This window comes from Hylobates moloch, unplaced genomic scaffold (assembly GCF_009828535.3).
Source record: "Hylobates moloch isolate HMO894 unplaced genomic scaffold, HMol_V3 SCAFFOLD_21, whole genome shotgun sequence".
NCBI classification, from domain to species: domain Eukaryota; kingdom Metazoa; phylum Chordata; class Mammalia; order Primates; family Hylobatidae; genus Hylobates; species Hylobates moloch.
This window is the reverse complement of record NW_026652296.1, coordinates 19,699,294-19,725,507: the sequence shown is the minus strand read 5'-3', so window position 1 is coordinate 19,725,507 and position 26,214 is coordinate 19,699,294. Positions and strand designations below refer to the sequence as shown.

The window sequence follows — 26,214 nt, the reverse complement described above, 5'->3', positions numbered from 1 at the left end:
ACTTGTAATACAGGCGACCTCACAGAGCTATTGTGAGAATTCAGAGCTGGGCACAGAATAGATGCTCTATAAACGGTAGTTCTATTCCCCATTTGCCCCGTCCTCCCAGCATGCCAGGGATACAGCGGCGGATAGAGACAGGTTCAGTTCCCTTTGGTCTCTTGCATTCCCCCTCCCCTCAGCACAATTCCTGGGCTCATAGCGGATGCTCAGTAAGTATTTGTAGAATGAACCAAAGAAATCAGACCCTTGGTGACCCAGGGCTACATGTACTCGGCGGAAAACTGGGGTTAAACCGGACCCTTGGTTGGTTGAAAAATTAAAACAATTTTTAAAAAGTGGGCGTGAAATACTCCAGAAGTTGGAGGGCCTGGACAAAGGCTGGGGAGGGGACTCCTCCCATTAGGCGGCCTCAGGGCCGGCTTAGCAAGAAAGGAGGCGCTGGGGAGACCTCTGGGGTCCCAGCTGCCAAGGTACTCGCCGCTCCAAGGAGATGCGGACGCCGGATACCAGCTCTGCCCAAGATTGCCTGGGTCCCGCCGCGGCCTTTAAAGGCCCACCACGTGGCTGCGCGGCCAGCCCTGGTCCGGAGGCGGTGCCCGGGTGGCGCCTGCGCACTGCCTAGCAGAGGGATTGGGGTTCCGAGAAAAGGCGTCGGGAGAGGAAGGGGAGGCTGCTTGGGGTGGGACGCCGTGGGAGGAGTCGGCTCCTTATGCAAATCACAGCGGTGCGCGCACGGCCCGGAGGCGGGGCTTGAGATGCAAAGGCAGGTCCGTCTGGCGAACCGCGAGGGGGCGGGCCGCAACCCTCTGCCTCTTTCCACGAGCGCTGACGTCGCCGACGTGTTGTTTAAAAGCGGCCGCGCAGGCGCAGTGATCCCAAATGCGAACTTAGGCTGTTACACAACTGCTGGGGTCTGTTCTCGCCGCCCGCCCGGCAGTCAGGCAGCGTCGCCGCCGTGGTGGCAGCCTCAGCCGTTTTTGGAGTCTCGGGCCCACAGTCACCGCCGCTTACCTGCGCCTCTTCGAGCCTCCGGGGTCCCCGTCCGCCTGCACAGGCTGGTTCGCCGTCTGCGTCTCCCCCACGCCGCCTCGCCTGCCGCCGCGCTCGTCCCTCCGGGCCGACATGAGTGGGGACCACCTCCACAACGATTCCCAGGTACGGCCCGGCCTGACCCTGGCGGCCCCGGACCCCGGCCTGGCCGTCCCGTGACCCCCGGCGCAGGCCCCGACCTCAGCCCCGGCCCGGCCGCTTTGACAGGCCGGAGCCCCCGGCGAGGGGCCGCCTGCCGGAGTAGGTCGGCTCGCTAGGCTTCGAGCGAGGGCCGCGAAGTTACAGTTCGAGGGGGTGATGGCTGCCCTCCGTGGCCACCCCCCGGACCCCGTCCTCCCTGGGGGTGCAGGGTGGGCCAGGCCCCCGGCCGCGCGCGCTCGCCGCCGGAGGGGTTAAAGTGGCTGTTGTTTGATATTCTCCCCTTTTCTTTTTCCAGATCGAAGCGGATTTCCGATTGAATGGTGAGTGTGCCCCCTGCCCCGACCCCGGGGCCCCCCAGCCGCCGGCCGCCTCCCCCGCGCCCTGCCGGTGCCGGGCAGAGGACAGACATGGCGTCCCAGAGACTAAGTCCCGGCTCCTCGCTCACCGGCCCCATTGTTCCCATCGGGCCGCCTCTTGACCCCCTTTCCGGGCACCCCAGCTCCCCCAGATCCCGGCCCTCCCAAGAGGGGGCAACGGAGACCCCGTGTCGTCCGCCACCGGGCCTCGGGCGGTCTTTCCGGGCCGGGATTCCTCCCGGGAAAGTCGCCTTGTCGACGGTCGGGACTTAGTCTCTGCGCCATTTTCTTTTTCTCTCTCCTCTCCTTTCTGTGCCTGTGTCTCTTTCTCTCCCTCCCTCGGCTCTTTCCTTGAGCTGCCCAGAACGAGCTTTCTGCAGAGCAAAGCCGTATAAATCACATACTTTACCAGAGAGGGAAGGCTGGGGGACTGAATTATTATTTTTTAAACTTTATTTTGGGGGTTATTCCCTTTATGCTTCATGTTTGTTTCCTTTTTCTGCTTCCAGAATGAAAGATTTCCTTAAGCAACTGTTAATTTTTTTTTGGATAGGCTGTTTATGATAGGAATTATGGCTCTAAAACTAAAGCCACCGTTTGTGGAGTTCTTTATATTTCCAGGTTGTTTTTCCCAAGTTACGTTCTTTGCAAAGGTAGCAGTACCTCCCTAAAGAAAGTTTGCAAGTTCTCTGTGGGTCACCCAATGTAAATGTTGGATTTTTAAAAAATTATGTTAGTCACTGGAACTTTTCATTGTGGCCGAGGTTCCCAATGCAGTGTTTTTTTGGAAACGCAGTTTAGTGTACTTGTTGGAAGGAAAGATTGTTGAGCATCTCTTGTGGACTTGGTGTGTTGGCCTTTTCGTTTGGGTTGTAGGGAGGAAAAAAAGGTTTTATGTATTGAAGCAAAGAGTGTCCAGCACCCACCCCTGCTTCCTGTTCATTCTTTTTCACGAGCCACTGTTCTTAAGGAATCAAGAACTAGCTTTTTTTTTTCAATTCTTTATGTTTTTGAACCCTTTTCAGCCAAATCAAGGCATTTATTTTTAGTGTATTTCCACTTCAGTTACCCAGGGAAGATTCCTCCAATAAAAAGCTCATCTTTGCAGGCTTTCGAACAACCCTGTTGAAGGAGAAGGTACCTTCTGTAGTGTGCTGGGAATTCCCACTGATTTTGATGGTACATAATCCTGCTCAGTTGAGTTTGGGTTCCGGGAACCTCTCCAATGGGAGAAGCTGATGAGTAGGTTTTCTAATGTTGTAATCAGCAGTCCATCTTGTTAGCCTGCTCTACTGAGAGCAACCTTATGTTCAGAGTTTGAAGTGGGGCATCCAGCAGGAGATGGTACTCAGCCAGGAGAGAATCTGGTTTAAAGTATGGCATTTCTTGAGCACCAGATATGTGCCAACCACTGTGCTTGGTGCTAGAGCTGATCTTGTAACCATAACACTCCCTTGCTCTCAATTCAGTCTATTGGGGGAGACATAATTAGTTAATTATAAGGTAACTGCTGAGGCATATGTGTACCCAAAATGCTTTGGAGTATAGGGGACTTAATTTTGTCTGAGGGTGGGGAAATTTCTCAGGGGAGGTGACTTACGAGCTGGGGGTTGTGGAAGACTGAACGCAGAGAATTGTCAGGGGTTGGAGTGTTTCTTAAGTACATTTAACCAACCTATCACGATTTTAAAAGAGGGAGGAGGTGAGCCTGCAGTTTAGAAAACCACAGTATAGACATGTTTCTTTGGGATACAGGGGCAAAGAAAGGATGTGCAGGTGAGGATGTAAGAAGTCCTTTTGACCTTGCTAGAGGAAGGTGGGATCTTAATATAGAATGTGTTCTTTTGGCTGTCAGGCTGGGCTGAGTAGGTAATGTAAGTAATGAAACAAAGTTTAGCCCTTGTGAGAAAGTTCACTTACATGGTTCTCACCTAAGTCACGTGAATGATTGTGAGCTGGCTAGGTTATTGATCTTTACTGACATTTTTATAGAGGCTGAAGTAATCTGCCTATGTTGACTTTTAGAATGTGTTGGCTCACATTTAATAGCAATAATAGCTAATATTTATTGAATACTTACTGCCAGGCACGAATCTCAGCTCTTTCCATGGATCATCTAATTAAATGTAATCCTTGGAAGGATCCTTGTGAGTTAGGTCCTGTTATTTCTGTTCTGTAGATGAGGAAACTGAGGCTTCAGTGTATTTACTAGCTTGCCCAAGGGCCGTGAGTTGGCCAGTGTAAATCCCATGAGCTGAGCCACTATGCTAGAGTGGTACTATATGATACTAGCATGAAAAAATCAAAAGCCACAAATCTCTATTTTCTTACAGAGCTGAAAAAGGAGAGAGGGGAGGAAGGATTTGATAATTTGTCATTTGCTTTTTATCTAAACATGCTTTTTGAAGAGAAAAAGCGCTTTGACTGTCTCCCTGCCACCATAAAGGTCTGAAATTGGTGTAATTATTCTTTGTGAATATTGTCTGGAAGATGTGGTGTTAGTAACTATGCTTGCTGTCTCAAGTAATACATTGTTAACCAGTGATTGATTTATGTAACTATGAAAGACACTTTAAAAAAAGTAGAAATCAATGTTTAATTATGCCCAGACATGTCATTATTGAACTTTGTATTAAGAGGAGATTGCTTAAGCATGATTTTAAGAGGGCCTAACCCATCTTACAGATTAACTGTACAAGTTCATATATTAAAATCAAACATCTCTCATTTTGCTTGCCCTCATTCCCTAAGATATAAAAGATTTCCCCCCCACCCCCCCACTTTGGAGCTCATTCTTCACAATGTTTAAAATTGTCACTGTTTGTATGTAATTCAGAACATTCTGGCGCATACTCAACTGCTGGGAGACTCCGTTATTTATATTTAAAATGTTGACAGTGAGTTAGGAATTTGGAGCAGAAACCATATCTAAGTCTAAGTGAAAAGACTTCCTAAGTATTGGTAGAACTAACTGTAGTGGGGTTGAGTCATTATTACAGTACAGTACAGGCTGCGTAGCTATCTGTAGGATTGATAATGGTAATACCAGGTTAAAGTGTTAGCGACTCTTCTGCTGTTTCAGAGGTCTTGAAGTTTTTGCCTGTCTGCTATGGAGATAGGGAGTTCTTCCCGATTTGACCCCCTTAGCAAAGCACAATACTTGGCTCCATCAGTCTTTATTCTAAGAAGTGATACATGGGATCATGGTTTGACATCATCTTGTGCTGATTCTGGTTGGCTTAATGGAATCAAATTGGATGAAGGTAATTAAATATGAATTGTTTCTGATGCTAATAGTTGTACTTCTGTGCTGTTGGGTATGGGTTGGGATGGGCAGTAGCATAGCTGATTGCAGTGGGGGGATTTCAGATAGCTGATGATGTGGCTATCTGAAAATTGCCACTACATTTTTTAAAACTGAAAAGTGATGGTACCGCGAAATGAAATCTGCAGCATCCTCAGACTCAATCAGGAAATACTTAAGCATTATGCTCCAGGGTGGTTGTCTTTGCTTACATTGCAACTGGACTCTTGAGGCACCTTTTTAGAATTAGCCGCTAGGATTTTTATACTACGCTTTGACATAAAACAAAGTTGCTTGTCAACATGTGTTTTTTTAGTTTACCAGCATATCAGATCTCACAAACAAATTTTAGGCTTGGATTGGATGTTTCTAGTAAAAACAAGAAAATCCAGGCATCACTAAAAGAATCAGAAATACGTTGTGGCTTGAAAGATGTAAACTAAGTAATATAGCTAGCAGTAACAGTCACCAACTCCTGCTTTTCTTTGGTTCAGTAGATAGAGTAAAATGGAAAATAGGAAACCAAGGTCAGTCCCCAAATCTCATTTTAACCAATAGCAGCAAAAAAAAAAAAAAAAGGAATTGAGTCTGACTTTTTCCCCTTGCTGTCAGCATAAGGATGGGGAATTGAGAGAGTTGGAAAGACATTCATTAGTTTGTTCAGATTATTAAATAACGTGTCTTAAAGTTTATATTCCAAAATTGGGCCGTGAGGTTTTTTTTGTTTTGCTTGTTTTCAGTGTATGTGAGGGGTGGGGAGGTGCAAAAAAATGTTTGCCTTCTAATATACAGCTGTGTTGTATATTAATTATATAGTAACCGTTGTCCCCTGCTGCTAGTGGTATGGAAAATGATTCTGTTGTGCTTTCTGAATGCATATCATTTTAGAAGATTTCAGATTATACTAAAACCATGTTGTTTCATATTAGTTGGACATGAATGCATATTTACATGACACATCATTATCAATTTTTGCCTTTTGCCATCTTTTTAGTGCAAAGTAAAACTGATATTCTTCAAATCCAAAGTTGTTTCCTCAGAAGTGTGTTTTGTGAAGGATTGCAGCTTTCCCATGTGAAACTGTTGAACTCCAGTAAACTGGGTTCACTTGGGAAAATGAATTCAAATGTAATTAGTTTTAATGAAGCTGTGGAAATGTTTGAAATGAGTATTTTGACATTGGACCTGGAGGTTTAAAAAAAGAAACCCTCTTGAAAGAATAGTAAAATATATTGGTTGTGAAGGTGAGAGTCAGTTGAGTGAATTTTCTGTGTTGTATGTAGATTATCTGACTATCCCTTAATTATTTTGAAACCATTAACTTTGGATAATAAGGGCATTTAGGCAAACAGTTGACACTTGGATTTCTTAAGGTAAAGAGTTTAGAGACTTCCAAACTAGTCCTTAAGAGGCGAATGGGTATTGTGTTTAAAGGAAGCTTTCAGATTGTGTTTTAACTTCGAGTAGTAATATTTGGAACTGTCTTTTCTCCCTATTTCCATGCCTCATACATCTCAAGTTTGAGCAGCAGCTTTCCATCCCCATGGCTCCAGGCCAATAGTTGCAGTAGAAAATCTAAAATTGAGGCCATGGATGGAATAATTAGCATTTTGCCAACCCCCACCCTCCCTGCCACCTGCCTGTCTAGATGTGGACAGTATGTGTTGTGTTGATAGCATAGGGCCTGGGAAGGGTGGAGAGGGATGTAAATGAGGGCAGGGTAGACAAAGTTTGATTGGGGGTTGCGGGGAAGCTTGTAGAGGAATGTCTGTTAGATATTAATGGTATTTTGGTGGCGTTATAAGAAATGGCTGATAGTTTGCTGAAATGGTTTAATAGTAAATACATAGTGTTGAACATTTTCTGTGTGTATAGGAAAGATCCTAGATGTTTTTCAAACTGGGAGAGAAGTGATGTTACTGGTATCTCATGCATATCTCTGGAGTACATAGATTGTAATATCAACTTTGGCTATCTGTATCAAAGTTTGTATTAACTGTCTTTATGTGTGTCATTTATGTCTCTTAATGTTTAGTAAAGAAAGAAATTCCAAGGGAGGTAGGCAACTTTTAATTTTAACTTCTTTCCTTTCCTTTTTTTTTTTTTTTGGGCAGCGTGGGGGGCAGACAGGGTTTCTGTTTGTTGCCCACGCTGGAGCGCAGTAGTGTGATCTCAGCTCACTGCAACCTCTGCCTCCTGGGCTCAAGCAATCCTCTTACCTCACCCTCCCAAGTTGCTGGAACTACAGGTGCACGCCACCACGCCGGGCTAATTTTTGCATTTTTTTTAGAGACGAGGTTTCTCGCCATGTTGCCCAGGTTGGCCTTGAACCCCTGGGCTCAAGCAGCCTGCCCGCCTCAGTCTCTCAAAGTGCTGGGATCACAGGCGTGAGCCACTGTGCCCGACCCTTAATTTCTTTTTGGTAGGTATTCATTTTTCATTTGTTGTCTTAAGCTTCTAGTTTCACTCACTTACCTGTCTGCTAAATTTTTCTGAAATGTGTAATAAATGTTTTAATTTACCATCTCCCTTCTACCCTTCCCATCAGATTTGGGGTGGGGAGGCATCTCTACCAGGCCATTAATTCCCCTCTGAGCCTTTGAAATTAACATTTTTGTTTCTGTGGATTCAAGGAACCTAAAGAACACAGTTCATTAGCATTCCTAAGAAACACCTAGGTAAGCTCCAACAAAAGATGTTAAAGCAATCAGCATTTTTAGGGACTTCAGAGCTCCTGTATTTGTTGTTGTAAATGATGATATTGGGAAAAAAATTTAACAGATCCCTGGGTATTCTGACGTTTTCCTATATTTTAAGAACGAAACCGACCCAGCCAGCTGTGGTCCCAGTATTGTTTATATTGTTTTTCTTAGCATACCCTAGCAAAGATAGATGCCTAGGACTTTTCTTGGCTGTTGGAGTTTACAGAAAAAAAGTTCTTTGTTGAAGGTTAGTCCTCCACCAGAATAATACACCCTTTTGCCCCTTAGTAGAAGTCCAAATGTTAATCTTGCTATCATATATGTATGAATGCCCAAATTTATAAAGCTTTGTAGGTATATTACTGATTGTGCAGGAGACTAATCTAGGAGGTTTCAGGATCATTGTCATTTGTGGATCTCATTGGCTAAGACCTTTTAGTTAACCTGACTCCAGTAAGGTAGCCCCTTTGTTTCCTTGTAGTTGACTGTGTGAGCTCTTGCCAAGCAGCAGGAGGAGAAGTGGGATGAAGGGAACTGATTTTGAAAACTTATTAGGTACCACATTTTTATGTGCATTAAATCTGAATTGAATGAAGGTAGTATAGATTGCATAAGCTTGTGGGGAGAACCAGAGACCAGGAAAGGAAACGTTTTTTTTCTTTTTACCCTTTATGCCTTTTCATGTCCCCTTTTTGATAACATGCTGCCTTGGTCCAGATTCTGGAAACCCCACTCAGGCTGTAATTGATAAGCTTCTAGTACAGATGTCACAACCTGCTCTTGATTATCTGCTGGTAGAGATAGCTTGGACCCTTTGTATGTGGAATGTTAGGTCTAGGGGAAGAGTGGGGGTGTGAGGAGACAGCTGTGGTAAAATAGAAAATTGGTGTAGGATTCCAAAAAATCTGGATAAGTCCCTATTCTTCCTATGAAACATGACCTGGCCACTGAACCTTGTTTTCTCATCCATAAGCAAGGATAATATTTATGTTTCACAAACTATTGAGAATTAGATGAGTATATGAAGGTGCCTGTCTGTCCTCATTGTAAAATGTAAACTTTGATGAGACAGCCTCTATTCTCAACTGGATCTTTATTTTGAATGTTAGGTTTGAAATAGTGATTGATGTTGGGGAGTCTGTCTTTCATTGGTATTCCCTGTTAAAGTTTTAAATCTTCTTGACATTTACACAGTGAATTGTAACATGTAACTAGTGTTGTTGAGTCTTTACCTAATTGAATCAGCAGAGCCTACACTGATCTCTTCCAATTACAAAGCGGTCACTGTAAAGTAAAAGGTGTCTTCATATCTAGGTTTGGGCTAAGAAGGAGCCAATTGTATATCTAGTTCCTACTTTTCTAAGAGTGTTTACAGCAAAGTGGTCATTGCCGAAAGAACTTCTAGCAGTACAGAAGATGGGCTCAGAAATGAAAGAAGTCTATTGATGTGACTAATTTCTCAACCATTTAATAGAATTATGGATTTTCTATTAAAAATAACTTGACCCTTTTCGATGCATTTAATAAAATGCCAAGTTAATTATTTGTTTTTTTAAAACCACAAAATTCAATATGTCTTGTGTCAGCATATTTTTTCAAAGGCTGCTATTTTACTTCTCCCCCAAAACGTTTTTAAATTAAACAGAGAAGTCTCAAAGCACCTGAGAATTACTTCAGTTTTTCATTTATTCAAATAGTTGCTTAAAGTGACCATTGGTTTTCTTCGAAATAGTAATTCTTGGGAATAAGAATACCTTAAATAATATAATAAAGCTTATGTGTGAGAATTTAGTACCAAATGCCATGTTAACAGTTATGCGTGAGTATAGGCATTTGGGAGATTCCATGAAAAAATTTGATAAAGTCAGCAGAAATTTCAGTAATGGCTCATAAGTGTAGCTAATGCTGAATATTGAATTGCCTTGAATTTGTTATTTTGGAAGTGTTACTTAAAGGAAATAAACGAAAGTCATTTAAGGATGTGTTCACTAGTGTTCATTAGATTTAAGCCAAATGGATCTTAGTAGAGATCTTACGCCATTCAGGAAAAGGATTATCACAGAAGCATCACAACAGGCGCAGACTTATATTCAATTAAAAGTAGGCAGGAGGACATAATTTTGTTGTATAGAAATTATGGAATAGGGCCTAATTTTAAAGAGTCTTCAAAAATAAACATATCAGGAAAAATATAGCTCATAAAATATGGGAAAAAAATCTGGGAAGATGAGTATTTGTTAATGCTCTGTAGCTCTGTTGCCCTCAGTATACAAGGAATGTGCCCACAATAGGGTTGGATTTAAAAGTCTTGAAAGCTTTGGTCTCTTTTTCTTTCATTTTCCTCTGATACAGAATGCGAATAGTCTCCTGCCCTCCAACCCCCTCTACATCCCCAACACCCCATAATAGAGACTTAAAGGGAATTTAAATTCGAGTTCTTGAGCTTCTGCTCAATGGCTAGGTCTTTGAACAAGTTAATATCAGAGCCTTAGTCCTTCACCTATAAAGTAGGTTTAATACTTACAACACTGAGGATTAAAGAGCATGTGAGGATTACTTTATGAAAGGTGAAGCTTAGAACAGAATTTTTAGTTCCTTGCCAGTGCTTAAAAAACAAAAAACAAACAAAAAAAAAACACCTTTTTCAGAAATTGCTTTATTAGTCTTTTGTACAAAGGGAATATCTTTAATTTCTTTAAATTTGGACATACATCTATTGTGAAATTTTAACCAAGCTGGAGGGGTCACTAGGGAGTATTGAGTATGATACTATTGCTGTAAGTCATAGAAAGGCTGGCTCAGGAGGGTACTGACTTGCTTTGACTTTGTGGCAACTTCAGTTGCCCAGTGACAAGACTTGCTGCATACACACCACTTCGTTTGTTTCTCATACCTTAAATTGTGGATTAAAAATCTTTGGGGCAGACCTGGAGGCTCATGCCTATAATCCCAGCACTTTGGGAGGCCGAGATGGGCAGATCACTTGAGCCCAGGAGTTGAAGATCAGCCTGGGCAACATGGGAAAAACCTGTCTCAACAAAAAAATACAAAAATTAGCCAGGTGTGTTGGTGCACGCCTGTAGTTCCAGCTACTTAGAAGGCCGAGGTGGAAGGATTGCTTAAGCCCTGGGAGGTGGAGGTTGCAGTGAGCCGTGAGCATGCCACTGTACCTACTCCATCTTGGGCAACAGAGTGAGACCCTGTCTCAAAAAAAAAAATTATCATCATCATCTTTGGCAGTGATTAACTTTCCCATTTCACACTTGGGATGGTGCAATATTTGGCAATCTACTTAGGAAGCTAAAATTTTCACGTTTAATTGTAAATGGAAAAGTTTAAGTTGCCATATTCATTCATACAAACATTCAGAAAGTGAATATTGTAACTAGACACAGATGAACAAGACAAACCCACATGCCTATCAGGATGAACTTTGAAATTAGTACGTTGTAGGTATATACAGTCACTTCCTCTGTTGAGATTTTTCATTAGGCCTCACTACAAAGGCTGCTGTCGTACAACATGAATGGGGACTGGAGGTACTTTCTGGCAGTTAATATTTCACTATCAGTGCAAGAGAGTGATGTCTCCATTTAGTCCTAATCATGAGTTTTTCCCCCCTTAAAGAAATTGGAGACCTAGGACCTTGGATTTCCAAAGATTTCCAAACTCTTATTTCTTAAAATGTTACAAAAAATTTTTTTTTATTATTATACCTATATACCCATTAAACTTTTTTGCCTGAAATAGGCAAAAAATTAAGTTCTGTGTATTTATTTCCCATTATCTTTTTGTATCAGACACCCATGTTGCATGAATTTTAGAAAAATAGTTTTCGGCTGGGTGCGGTGGTGGCTCATGCCTGTAATTCCAGCATTTTAGGAGGCCGAGGTGGGCGGATCACAAGGTCAGGAGATTGAGACCATCCTGGCTAACACAGCGAAACCCTGTCTCTACTAAAAATACAAAAAATTAGCTGGGTGTGGTGGCAGGTGCTTGTAGTCCCAGCTACTTGGGAGGCTGAGGCAGGAGAATGGCGTGAACCCGGGAGGTGGAACTTGCAGTGAGCCGAGATTGCGCCACTGCACTGCAGCCTGGGCAACAGAGCGAGACTCTATCTCAAAAAAAGAAAAATAGTTTTCACATTTCCTGAGCAGATAGGTTGTCAGAATGGCTAGAGATGTTCACATTCTATGTGAGAAATCATGTGACAATAGCTAATTCAAGTATTTGAAATAATTTAAATCCTTGAACTGAATTGATTGAAATAAAGAATTTAAAATCACCATCTTCACGTATTTGAAGAACTAAAAGCTTAGAGAATAAACTCTACTTAAAGTCCTGGGAAACTAATTTTATGAAACTATTTAAAAATTATTGCCCCTTCCTAATCCATGAAGTATCTTGATATGGGTAATACATAAAAGCTGTTAAAGCTCTTCAGAGAAAGATGCAGAGTACATAGTGGTATTACTTACAGTGGTTTGAATACTAGAAAAGTAATCGGGACAAAATGTTAGGCTTACTGTGCCTTAATCGTACAGTCAGTGCATTTTTGCAGGAATGGATGCAATGTAAGTAGTTCTTACTATTTAATACCAGAAATGAAGAAACAATAGCTTCTTAGGAATTGATTGTGACTCAGGATCTATTTCTTAATTTTTAATGCTTCCACTTAACCGGGAGAGGAAAGGAAAGGGAGGAGAATGAACACAAATTGGCTAGTCTTTATAACTACTGGCTTGTTACACTTGATTTCCAAATCAGAAGTGCTCCAGGGCCAGGCAGCTAACACTGAGAAGTCACTAACAAGTACATTTATGAGAAATTTGATTTTTTTAAAAAACCTCATCTCTACTAAAAATACAAAAATTTAGCTGGGCGTGGTGGCGCATGCCTGTAGTCCTAGATACTCAGGAGGCTGAAGCAGGAGAATCACTTGAACCTGGGAGGCAGAGGTTGCAATGAGCCGAGATGGCACCACTGCACTTCAGCCTGGGAGACAGTGAGGCATCGTCTCCAAAAAAAAAAAAAACATGTTAGGTTCTGTTTAAGTAGTATTTCTTATACTCTGGAATGAATGAATGCCTCTTGCCTCTTAGTCTTTAGAATTTGATAAGGTTTAGCTAGGTGTACCCAATACTTCTCCATTTTGCTACATATTTTTAGGAAGGCACTAGGTATTGTGAACTCCTTGAGAGTTCTAAACATCTCAGAGCCTGTTTGAGTATTGATGGCATAGTCACAGATACTCCATTTCGTTTCTAGGGAAGTCTGCCTGCATTACCACCTAACCCCAAGCCAGAAGTGTAACCACTTTTCTCTGGCTTTCATTGAGTGTCTACCAGGTGATCAGATGTGCACTGAAGTTTCAGAGCCAATAGAATAGAGCAAGATACCAGTTTTGTAGTAATTCAACCTCTTAAGCAGTATTCCTTGTTCTTTCACAAGGAACCATGGATGGGGTTCATTACTTGTGCTTTTTTACAATTGTGAAGTTGGAGTAATTCATAATCGGGGGAGGATCTTCTGGAGTATAAAAAAATTTAAGGAGCAGTGATATGATTAACACCAGAAAGGTTTCTTGTATTTCTAAAGAATATATGCCACCTCAGTAGGAGAGGTGTGTTCAGTCTTATTCTTTCTACAGCTAGTGGCCCAGAGAATGGCCTGTGCATTTCAAGCCCTGTCAATAAGAATTGTTTAGACAAAGAAGGTCCCTTGGTTGAATTAGTAATAGGATACATGAAACAATGTATCAGCACACTTAAAATCTTTATGGCCAGACAAGGTGTGGTCTTAGTGTGTTTGGAGGCCCCTGACCATTGGAAACAAAGACAGTTCAGGCTGAGCTGTGGATCGCACGTAGGCCAGAGGTTTGTAGTCACTCTAACTCTTCCCAGGCATTAAGGGTTCCTTAATGGAAGCAAAGGAGGACAAGCCTACAGGAATGGGCCTGCCCTAATTGAGCTGGCCTGAGAAGATACATTTTCAGGTTAGACAAGTCCTTTTTCCCTTTTAAGTTCTGCCTCTTGGGAAAGAAGATGCATTTGTAGTGCAGGGATGTCCTTGTGAAAATGTGACTTGTTACAGAGCAGTATATGAAATGCAAGTGCCCAGCCGGGTGCGGTGGCTCACGCCTGTAATCCCAGCACTTTGGGAGGCTGAGGCAGGCGGATCACCTGAGGTCGGGAGTTTGAGACCAGCCTGACCAACATGGAGAAACCCCACCTCTACTAAAAATACAAAATTAGCCGGGTGTGGTGGCAGACACCTGTAATCCTAGCTACTCGGGAGGCTGAGGCAGGAGAATCGCTTGAACCCGGGAAGCGGAGGTTGCGGTGAGCCAAGATCATGCCATTGCACTCCAGCAGGGCAACAAGAGCAAAACTCCTTCTCAAAAAAAAAGAAAAAGAAAAAAAGAAATGCAATTGCCCGTCTTAAGGGTCTTGTACTAGTTAATTACTTTCGGAGATAAGTAAAAAAATTCCAGTGTTTTCTATTAAGAGAACAAAGGTAGTTAGTAAAAATGGGATTTGTTTGCCCTGCTCCTGAAGCTTAAAATAATTGCCCTATCTCAGTTTTGTCTTACGCTTCAGTTGAAATGTTTTCTGGGCAGGTGCTCATTGAGGGCCTGATTCTCCAGAGGTTCTGTGCAGAAGCAGGCTGCTTTGAGATAGCCAGCTTAGCCAGGCCTGGGAACCATACAGAATAGTGCAGTGCCATGTAGGGAAAAGTCCTTGACTGGGCTGCAACTGGTAGAGTGGAGAGTGCTAGAAAGCAGAGTATTGTCCTGGATAATTTCATCCAATAGAGCTTTTTGTCATGATGGAAATGTCCTATATTTGTGCTGTCCAGTATGGTAGCTATTAGCCATATGAGGGGTGTGTGTGTGTGTGTGTGTGAGAGAGAGAGAGAGAGAGACAGAGTCTTGCTCTGTCATTCAGGCTGGAGTGCAGTGGCGCGATCTCAGCTTACTGCAACCTCTGCCTTCCAGGCTCAAGTGATTGACCCTCAGCCTCCTGATAGCTGAGATTACAGGTGTGGGCCACCACACTCAGCCAGTTTTTTTGTATTTAGTAGAGATGGGGTTTTGCCATGTTGAGCAGGTTTGTGTCAATCTCCTGGCCTCTAGTGATCCACCTGCCTCAGCCTCCCAAAGTGCTGGGATTACAAGCACGAGCCACTGCACCTGGCCCATATGAGGCTTTTGAGCCCCCTTGAAATATGTGGCAAGTGGGACCAAGGAACTTAGTTATTTTATTTTATTTTGTTTTAATTTAAATATAAACTAGCCACATTTGGCTATTTAAATATAAACTAGCCACATGTGGCTAGTGGCTACCATATTGGACAGCACAGCTCTAGATAAAATTTAGGTAAGACCCAAGAGATTGTGGTTTAGATTCTGCTTGGAATATGAGTGATTGGGGCTCTTGGAATTTAAAAATCCAAAGACACATGTGAATTTGATGTTATGAGTTTGAATAACAGCCTTCCTTCGGTGTGTCTACATTGTTTTATCCTGACTGACATTGTAAGTCCTAAGAGGACTTACAACTGGTAAGTAAAATTGTGTTTACCAGAGCAGTTGGAAGTTCAGGCAGTTGTCTGTTTTATTTGACCCCTTAGAGCTAAACAGGTGAAAATTTCAGGTCCTTTGGATGAAGTTAAGTTCTCATTTTATCTCAGCAACCCTATGAGGTAGGTTATGTCTATTGTGTAGTTGACAAAACAGATGAACTTATATTTATATGCATCTTTATGGATTAGTAGCCTTTAAAATGGTTGGTTTTATCCCACAACTTCATTTGAAATTGTAAGTTTCTAGCATGTTTCCTATAACAAGAAGGTAATTTATTTCTATTTGTTAAATTGTTATCAGTAATAAGTCAATATCCTACTATAAGTGGTAGAGAATCAAAGATTGTAGACTACCAAATAGCATCCAAGAGGCTAACTCATGCAAGGTGTTGCTTATAGTAAAAGATCAGAACTCAGCTTCTGTATGCCATCTGGGGTTATCTTCTCACTTGCATGCTCATGACCAGTGTAGGCTGCATCTTGTAAGTAATCTGGCTCACAATTAGCTAGACATATATTAGTCTGATGGAACAAAATCGGATTGTAGCTTTGACCACTATGAGGACCACTGTCATGTAAGGTCTTAGATAACAACTTGAATAAATTGCTTAAGGACTGGGAATAGATCCAGATTCCTCCAGGTTTAGCTTCAAGTTGTGATCAGTTTTTGGGGGATGCAAGGAGAAAATGAATAGGAATGAAATAAATAGCTGATATTTGAACATTTTTAATGCCCTAGGCAGTGTCTTAAGAATTCTGAGCTTTCATTGATCAATCCTGAGGTAGTTAACATTACTATTTCCAGTAATGTTAACTGGGCCAGTTTACTTTTGAAGAAATTGAAGCTCGTGGTTTAAGTAAAGTAACTAGCTCAAGGCTATATAGTTATAACTAAGCCACAGAGCAGGGAGGCTAATCTAGGCCTACCTCATGCCACAGCCTGAGTTCTTAATTGTGATACAAAACAAGGTAAAGGGGGACCTGGGGTGACTTAGTTGCCTCCTGAGAATTCTGGGCTGTAGTGGAATTACCCATCAGACTGGGGGCTCCCATCTCTTCACTTATGATGTGTCCTTAACAGACTAAATGCAGGCTCTGCTGCACTTTAATGTAATTCTTTCCCTATTAAGGGAAGCTTCCTTGCCTTTGCAGCAAATCTCCCTGGATAGTTTATTTTTTAGCAGTTCAGCTTGTGCTTGGACCCAGTTATTCCAGAAATTAGTAAAACCTATTTGAGTATTCAAGAAAAAGGATCTTTTTGTTAACTAAGGATTAACTAGAAACCTTATTTTATAAGGGTTCCTGAAGTCTGCTTATTTACTAAGGAATTTCATCAGAGGTGGTTAGCATTTTGTGAACAAGTATGATGTTGTTCCCACTTCAAGGGGGATAAATAACAAATTTAACCAGCTTGCTGCATAAGAAGCAGAATTAGCAGTGGGCCAGTCATTGGCCTCTCTTCAGAGTTCTCATGTGACTCACTTAGTTTTGCAGAGTGGAGGTAGATTTTAACCACTTTCAAGTCAAGTTGGTTGGCCATTCATGGGCTGTGTGCAGGGAGAGAAGAGAGACGAGAACAAGTTAGCAGAAAGCTGAGGTGTGTTAGACAGGAGTTGTAGGTAAGTCAGGGAGGATATTCTTCATTTAGACCCTGAGCTTGAGTAAGACACCTTTCTACGGGAGACATTGTGGATACTTTCTAGTTAATACTAGCGCAGTGTTCTGCAAACTACACCTGCTTTTGTGTGGCCCACGAACTAAGAATGGTTTTTGTATTTTTAAATTTAGGCATGTGCCACATAACAAGATTTCTGTCAACAATAGACCACTTATATAATGATGGTCCCATAAGATAGAAGGTGGTATTTTTACTGCCCCTTTTCTGTGTTGTAGATACGTTCAGAAACACAAATACTTAACACTGTGTTAGAGTTTCCTACAGTACTGTAATATGCTGTACAGGTTTGTAGCCTAGGAGCAACAGGCTATACCATATAGCCTAGGTGGTAGTAGGCTATACCACCTAGGTTTGTGTAAGCACACTATGATGTTTGCATGACCAAATCGCCTAATGACACATTTCTCAGAATGTGGTTGGAGGAAAAAAATTGAAAGGAGAGTATTACTTCATGACACAGGAAAATCATGTGAAATACAAATTCCAGTGTCCATAAATAAAGTTCACTAGAATGTGGCCATGCTTGTTCATTTACATGTAATCTATGGTTGTTTTTGTGCTACTGTGGCAGAATTGAATACTTGCAGTGGAACTTGAATGGGCTACAAGGCGTAAACTATTTAGTACCTGGCCCTTCACAGAAAGTTTGCTGACCTGATTGAATGTGCTTGTGTGTATCACAGGAAGCTCGCCAGGACTCTTGGTACGTAGCCTCTAGCTCCCGGAGGCATCTGAGCCCCACTGGCAGGACTCAGTTACCTGTCTGTCTCTAAGCATGACTCCACCCATTAGTGTCCAGACAACAAAGGAAACTTCTATTTTAAAGAGCCTGACTAACTCCTTCCTTATTATCTAAGTTAGAGTAGCTGTGCCACCCCTTAAGTAGCTTTTCCTTCTTCCTCTCAAATAGGGGTTGGAAGAGTAGCAGGTGAGAACAACCTCTTTCTTCCTCAGTTGTAGAGACTCAATAGTCTAGGCTATAAATTAAAAAAAAAAAAAAAAAAAATTCCCCAGAGGCTGATTCAGCACATGCCTGCCTTTTAAAGGAACAGAGAGACCCAATTGGAATAGAAACTGAAAATAAAATCAGCAGCACATCAATTTTTGTAGGTGGCTCGTGTTTGGTATTAATATTGCTCAGAAGACTCAGGAATAAGAAATAATAATGCAGGGTTTCTTCAAAATATGGTTCTGGACAGTAGATTATAGTTACCTGAAGAGCTTGTGTTAAAATATCTGAGGATGATTCCAAGTACCGGGGCTCATACACAGGAATATTTGAGAACCACTGCACTCAAGCATTTAAAATTTTCTTTTTACCTAAATCCACATGGACCAAGACAATTTTTAAAATTCATAGAATTCATGTGACCAGATGTAAGGGGTCAATAAAGGTCATTTTATAGATCAGAAAACTGAGACCTAAAGCTGAGAAATAAGTTATCTAAAACCCCACCAGGATGTTGCATTAAAGGAGTTGCTCTAAGCATGTCTTCTTACTATTAGAAAGTGAAATTGACTTTTAAATCTGTCATTTAGTTTTTGGCATAATAATAAAACAATGAACAGTCTGTTCTGGCTCTAATTGCACCTAGAATCTCCAGATCAGAAGACCTGGTAGATCAAGTAACATACTTCTCTGAAAGATAGTTTGTCAGTCCTATCACTGAAGTCTGAATTATTTTTTTGATTTTTAAATGTAATTAATTAGAACCAGAGAAAGGCAAGAAGATGAACTTGAATTTAAGGAGCATAATGGAAGGAGTGGGATGGGAGAGAAGGTTGTAAAATAAGACAGGCAGGGGTTGTGGAGAGACAGATTAAGGTAAGGAGAGAAGGTTGTAAAATAAGACAGGAAGGGGTTGTGGAGAGACAGATAAAGGTAATTGTGGTGTTGTAAAGCCATAAAAGAAATTTAAATGCGGAAGTGGCCTGGAAGAGAAAACATTCTCTGACCATTTAACCCTTTTTTGTGTGTGTCAGTTTGAGGCATAAAGTAGACCAATAGGCTCCTTCTTGTGTGTCTTCTCCATGGCAAAGCCTTTAAGGATAATAGCTGACCACTAATCTCACACAGCTGCTGATGTTTAAGAACCTAATTCTTGAAGTGTTTTTAAGTCAGTTTGTGGCATTTCTTCTGAACACATGGGCACTTTGGAAATTGTAGTGACAGGTTTTAGAAATTTGAAGTTGTGTTGCAGAGATGATAACAAAATTGGGTCTTTGAGCAACTCTGAGTCTTTTAATGCAATGCACTTCTAAGTTTCCGATGGTATTTCCCCAAGTTTTGAATATTGAAGAGAAAGACCACACTTTGCAAAATAATTGGCAACTTTCATTTAATTCAGTTTGACCCCGTCTTGAACTTGATCTTCGTAATTTCTTAGGAGGGTCTTCTCCAACTGTAACATTAGAGGCTGATTCTGGAACTTCATGGAGGCAAGTCCAGTGAAACTTGGGCAGTTAGTTCCCCTCCCTTTTCAAAGTTACTCAGTCAACAGCTGCCACTGTTGGGATGGGGTCAGATGGATATTATGCTTATTATGAAACTTGATGAGGGCAAGGACTCAGTTTTGGGGCTGAGTTGTATTTCAACACTGAAGTGGCACTCAGTAAATACTTGAACGAATGAATATTGTGAACCCCAACTTCCTTAAGGACAGAAGAACTATTTATACTTGTCTGCCATCTTCTTAGCTGGAGATGTTTTTTTTGTTTGTTTGTTTTGTTAGCTTTCAAGTACCAGGTCCCTAACAGGGGAACCCCATAGTTTCAATGATGAGCAAGTCCATGACAAAAATTCTTGTTTATATGTAGTACACATTTAGGGAGAATAAATGGTCATGTGGACTTTAAAAATTGGAAATGTTACGAGTCTCTTCTCTCATTGTTTAGTTTTGTTTTGTTTTATGTTGAGGCAGAGTTTCACTCTTGTTGCTTAGGCTGGAGTGCAATGGCACGATCTTGGCTCACTGCAACCCCACCTCCAGGTTCAAGTGATAGTCCTGCCTCAGTCTCCCAAGTAGCTGGGATTACAGGTGTGCATCACCATACCCGGCTAATTTTTGTATTTTTTAGTAGAGATGAGATTTCACCGTGTTGGTCAGGCTGGTCTTGAACTCCTGAACTCAGGTGATCCACGACCCTTGGCCTCCCAAAGTGCTGGGATTACAGGCGTGAGCCATTGCTGTCAGCCCTCATTCTTCAGTTTTTTAAGGGTTTCTTTAGAGCTGAATCCTCCCAGCAGTTTCCTTTTGAATTCCAGAGCTCTTTGGGCCTTTAGCCAGAAACAGTCTCTGTCCTGCTTACTTTGAAAGGCTGTTAACTATGCCCTGGAATTTTGGAAATGTTCTCCTTCAGAATTGCTGTAAAGTAGTGATAAGGACTCTTCTGTAGGCTACAAATTGAAACCAGCCACCATTAAGATGGCTCACAGACAGGGTGTCCTGGATTGAAACTGGACCAACATTGGTATAGTCTGAATTTGAGGAGTAAAAAGAAATATGCCCTTTCCTCTCCCCTAACAGTTGGGGGATACTTGTTTTTACTCCTCAACCATTCCCCTTTTAATGATGACAAGTTTTCAGGCTTTTTCACTGCCTTTCGTTTTGCATTAAGTTCCTGGGAGATTCACACACCCCTGATATTTACTGCACTCCCGGATGCCAGTCTTTTATCACTCAAGACCAGCTTGTTATCTGTCCTAGACAGAAGCAGTCTTCTTTAAAAAGTATTAGAATATACTGGGTATAGAGTGTTAAAGAGAATGTTGATTTTGTTAAAACTCCTGCTTTTGGGGATGTGATATGGGTTTGAAAGTCAGGGAGGAAGTAGAAGATGTAAGGGTTTATCCCAGTACAAGAGTTTTAATAATTAGGTGATAAATATTTTCTTTAAATAATTTATTCACCCATTGTGTTCACTCAAATGGTTCTAGTGTTCACTTTCCTTATGCGCTAGTTGTATATTTGTATGTCAGAGACGAGCAGAGATTGTCTTTGACAGAAGTTATATTGTGAGTGTCTTTTTGGAGAAGGTAGTTTTTGATTGTGTAACTATGCCCCACCTCCATTCCCCATACACTTGACTTGATGATTATCTTTGAAGGAGGAGCCTATCATATTATACAGCTGCCCTAAGTCTCAAATCTATCATCAAAAGGCAGTGTAAAGGGGACTGGCTCAAAACATGGCAAAGAGTCTCCTTTGTATTGGAAAGCTCTCTGCCTTTGCTTGTAAGGCAGCAAAGGACTCTTCTTTCCTGCCCTGATCTGATTATGCTAAAAGCTTTAAGATCATGGAATAGTTGATAAAACAATCAGTATTCTGTGCTGATGACTTACCTTTTCTCCCTTAAGAAAGAGTAAATGTTTTTGCTTGGATTGAGTTTAGAGAAGCCAGGTAAAATAAGATTGGCAACACTGTTAGCCACCTACTGACCACAGCTAAACAGGCACATGTGCTTCTGCATGGGGAATGCTATGGCATTAACAGTGCCTTCCTTAAAACCTCTAAGTTCTTTAGGCTTCCAAGTACCAGGGTTGTTAGAGTAGGCCAAAGTTTACTTCCTTTTTCATAAGTACTTTTCTTTCCTGGATCTCAGTATAGGAAGGAAAATCAGACAGCATTTCTCAGTTGTTGGCTCGGTGGGCATTGTAAGTGGGTATGGTTGCTGCCTCAAATGCACATATGCAACCTGAGCTAAGTTGTATGAAATGATTGAGTAGGTTGACTTCAGTTCTATGTAAATTAATCAAGGAGAAGGTTTAGGAATGGTTGTACCGCATTGACAGTTAACATGTTTATAATTTCTTGGAGATTAGCCAGGAATTCTCTTACAACTATACACAAATATTGATTGACTTTCAAAATAAAATTCTTTAAAATCACTGAAATTTTCTGAGCCCAAGTTTCTTCATCTGTAAGATAAGCAAATTTACTAAGGTCATAGGTATCTAGTACATGACGGACAGAGATTTGAAGCTCTTTACCACTGATTTATGCTACCTTCTCATAGATCTAGTAGTTAAGTGACTTTTACCCAAGGTTGTACAATGAGTGATAGAACAAAGGATTTTGAATAAGATATTTTTCACTGTTGAACGAGTCTGCTTTCTCCAGCTTCCTTCAGAGGTCCCTAAAGGGGACCTCTGTCCTGCTCTGCAGTGCCTCTTATCACATTAGGGTTTGGTCATGGTCTTTTGTGCTCATCATGTTTGAAGATGTTTAACAAAGTATTTTACAGACTTGGTTATTTCTTTCCCTCATGTAATTTGTGTATTTGTCTGTTTTCCCTATGGAGAATGAACTTTTAAATTATATATGCCTGATGTGACATTGATTTGGCCACTTAGGGTTAACCTTGTACTTGGTTTCCATATCTGCAGCTTCATTGTCATTTTGGGTTTAGGCCAGCTTTCAGGAATTTTTTAACAGTTGGATCAAATTTTGTTGGATTCATTTGATACTGGGTTTCTTATTCCTGTATATTTTGTTTCCTTTCTATCTAAGCAGAGAACTAGGACTCTAGAGTTACAAGAAGTGGGAGTATATCTATAACTTTTTTAAAAAAGAAAGAAAAAAAAGGACCAGGCATGGTGGCTCACTCCTGTAATCCCAGCACTTTGGGAGCCCAAGGCGGGTGGATCACTTGAGGTCAGGAGTTCGAGACCAGCCTGGTAAACATGGTGAAACCCTATCTCTACAAAAATACAAAAATTAGCTGGACATGGTGGTATGCATCTGTAATCCCAGCTACTCGGGAGCCTGAGGCAGGGGAATCGCTTGAACCTGGGAGGCGGAGGTTGCAGTGAGCTGAGATTGCACCACTGCACTCCACCCTGGACAATAGAGTGAGACTCTGTCTAAACAAACAATCAACAAAAAAAACTGCTTTGCACACATGACTTTAGGGAGATAAACATAACTCTGGGATTTTATTTTTTAATATGCTCCTGAAAACAGTCAACTCTCCCATTTCCTAGCTGGGAGAAGTATGTCTCACTTAATTTTGCTCATTCAGGAGAGGATGAATTTTTCAGCAATGATAGTAATAGCTGGCTGTCGCGGCTCATTTCTTGCTGCAGTGTAGCACATCCACCAAGAATGCCCTTTCACCTTCCTTTGTCTTGCCAACTCCCTCTTAGCTTTCAGTAAGACTTGGCTCAAACTGCATCCTCCAGGAAGCCTATGTTAACTCCTAACTGTCACTCTTGGATCCAGGGTCTTTATTTCATCTTGTTCGCTGGTGGAACCAGGCTGTTTTATCTCATTATATTACTCTTCACTTTGAAACAAGGAGGCAGTTAACCTAGATTCGGTATTTTTACTCTTAGACTTTTTTCCCCCCAAGTGCCCATAAATTAAGCAATCTTACTGCCTTACTGCGCTTACTGAAAAATAGCAGCAGGGCAGAAAAATAGAAAATCTTGCTAGCATGTAAGAGATGTGGAAGTAATGGTACCCACATGCTTCATTTGGAAAATGTCTATTACCTTTATAAAGAGTTCGTATAGTTTCTAAATACGGGAGCATCATGATGCAATAGAAACTGTTACTTCAATGTTAATTGACATTTGAAATTTTGAGTTTCAAATGTTTCCTAAAACATTTTTTCTTAACCCTTTTGCTATTCCATTGATCTGTCATTCTACATGCTGCCTCCTTTGTTTCCCTGTCACTTATTAAAAATACTGCCTCTTAACTTTGTCATCATCCACTTATTTCTCTAGATACACCTTGGAGTGTTTTTTCAGGCCAAATGGTTAGGCATGGGATTGCTGGGTTTAAAGAGGGAGAGTGTGAGTTTGATTTTGCCAAATTCTTCCTTCATGGGGGTTATACCAACTAGATGCACCTTATTTTCAGAGATAGTAAAATGAGGCAAAAAATATCTTAGATTTGAGGAAATTGTTACCACCCAGAGTTGTGAAAATTAGAGGTGATATATGTAATACTGCCTTGCACAAAATATACATTTAGTAAAGGATACTGATATGGTTTGGCTGTGTCCCCACCCAAATCTCATGTTGAATTGTAGCTCCCATAATCCTCATGTGTTGTGGGAGGGACCCGGTGGGAGGTAATTGAATCACCCGGGCAGTTACCTCCATGCTGTTCTTGTGATAGTGAGTTCTTATGAGGTCCGATGGTTTTATAAGGGGCTTCCCCACCCCGCCCCCCCGCCCACCCCACTTTGCTTCACATTTCTCCTTGCTCCCACCATTTGAAGAAGGACGTGTTTGCTTCCCCTTCCACCATGATTGTAAGTTTCCTGAGGCCTTCCCAGCTCTGCGGAACTGTGAGTCAATTAAACCTCTTTATAAATTACCCAGTCTTGGGTATGTCTTTATTAGCAGCGTGAGAATGGACTAATACAGATACCTAGATACCCATTATTATCTTTTGTGAACTGGGACTATTTCTCTATCGTGAGAGTGGTAAGAAACTTGAGTTGAGATAGTGTTTGAAAGCACCCTAGCATGGTGCTGGCACCCGTATTAGTGCCCTTTTCTCTTGTGTGCCTTGGGCAGCCAGCTACTTGAGATTATATCTTAATTACCTCAATGGATTTTAAACTCCTTGAGGGCAGAGTCCTTGTCTGGGTCTGGTGAGTCTTTAGCAGGATGCTTTGGACTTGAATATATTTGGTTTTAAATTGAATTAGTCTTCAGAATATATTTCTGAAACAGTAGGAAAAGGATTTCTTTTTTTTTATTTTTCTTTTTTTTTTTTTACACATTAACCCTCAACTCCTGTGTAATGCTACCTAACACCTATTCCTACAGTAGGAAAAGACAGAGACACTTTCCTTTTGTCTGTTGGAAGCTTCTTTACTTAAAAGCTTTTTAAACCCCAGGGAATATGTTAGGTAACAATAGCAAAAGATGTTGATTCCTGTTCTGTCTGTTTAACTTATCTGTCCTTAGGGAGTAACTCCAGTTAAATTACAGTGAAAGGAGTTAGTTGCTATAAGTCTTCTGTTTTATCAAGATTGCTTTATTTCAGGGGGCTTCCTCCCATGTCTTCATCTAGAATTTTCACTAGGAATTACAATATTTGTTACTAGAAAGCATTAGTTGGCCTAAATTCACAATGAATTAGGTTTTCTGATGATTTAATATGCACTGGTTTGCATCTTTCATAGCTGTCAGTTAAGTTCAACACATTTCTTTTTGCATTTAACAGGTGCTTGAAATGTCAGGGTCCTTCCTCTAAAACATTTTAAATAACACTAGTAGATGAATCCCAGTTAAGGGGAAAAGGTATGTGCTGAAAGTAATCTTCAAGGCCACAGTATGTTCTCTCCAAACACGTATTTTCACCACGAGGGATGTAGATCTGTATGCCCTTATTGGCTTTACTTTTTCACTTACTGGCATCTCTTCTGACCAACATCTTTAGTCAGATGTCCCACTGTTACTTTAGATACAATATGGCTCAGGCCGGTCCATCATTTCTTCAGTCTTTTTTGCCATCTTTATTCTGCACAAGTTTCTTGTTTTTGCCAAGGCCCCTTGTTCCCCCAGTCACCTGGACATAAAGACTTTCTCTGATTCTTTATTACACTGCATTTATTACACATAGCGAGTTCCTGGAACTGGGTTCTACTTCCATTTTCCCAAATGTGCATTTACATTTTTTCCTTCCTTCTCAGTTGCTTTGCTATCACTTTTTTTGTAGATTGCTTCAGAAACCTCTAGCTGGTTATTTTGCTTTTACTTTTATCTCTTACTATTCCTTAACACAAACCCTCTGTTGGAACTAAGCCAGTCTTCTTGCCATGCCCTCATATAATAACACAAAAATGAAGGGTTGGAAAGGAAGAAGCTTAAAGATAGTGTTTAACTTTTTCTTATGAAAAGTTTCAAGCATACACATAGAGAAATATAATGAACTCCAATCATGTGTCTGTCACTCAGCTTCAATAATTATCAACCTTTTGCCAGTCGAATTTTGTCTATCCCCATATCTCTTGGTCCCCACCCCCCGGCACCAGAGAGTATTATAAGCAAATTCCAGGCATCACTTACATGGAAGTACTTCAGTATTCATCTTTAGAGATTCTTTAATCTGTTAGTTTACCTACTGCAGATTATCTCTACAGTTTCCCTTTCAGTTGGTTATTTAGTTTGTTTAAATGCTTTTGGCGTTCAGAAGGCATCCCATTCTTTTAGTGGTTAGTTATTTTGTACTGACCTCAATTTGCCTCCTTATCATTTCTCAGCAGTAATGTAAGTTTATATTTACTCAGAAATTACAAATTTACTAAGTAAATTTATATAGTACAATATAATAGTCATTAAGATATTTGAAGAAGTTGCCATGTAATACACTTTTTGACACACCTTTCACAGCACACGTAGCACATGTAATAACTTTTATTTGTATTTTAGAG

The 26,214-nt window shown here is 41.1% G+C and overlaps 1 protein-coding gene across 1 annotated transcript in view; it reads left to right on the top strand.

Annotated features, from left to right (window-relative positions):
* The first annotated feature begins 1,042 nt into the window (after nt 1-1,042).
* Nucleotides 1,043-26,214, top strand: part of TOP1 (DNA topoisomerase I) — a 95,916-nt gene continuing 70,744 nt past the window's right edge. The window contains exons 1-2 of the mRNA XM_032142397.2: nt 1,043-1,158; nt 1,490-1,514. Of these exons, the coding sequence (XP_031998288.1) occupies nt 1,126-1,158; nt 1,490-1,514 (58 nt within the window). The 5' untranslated portion in view covers nt 1,043-1,125. The remainder of the gene's footprint in view (nt 1,159-1,489; nt 1,515-26,214) is intronic.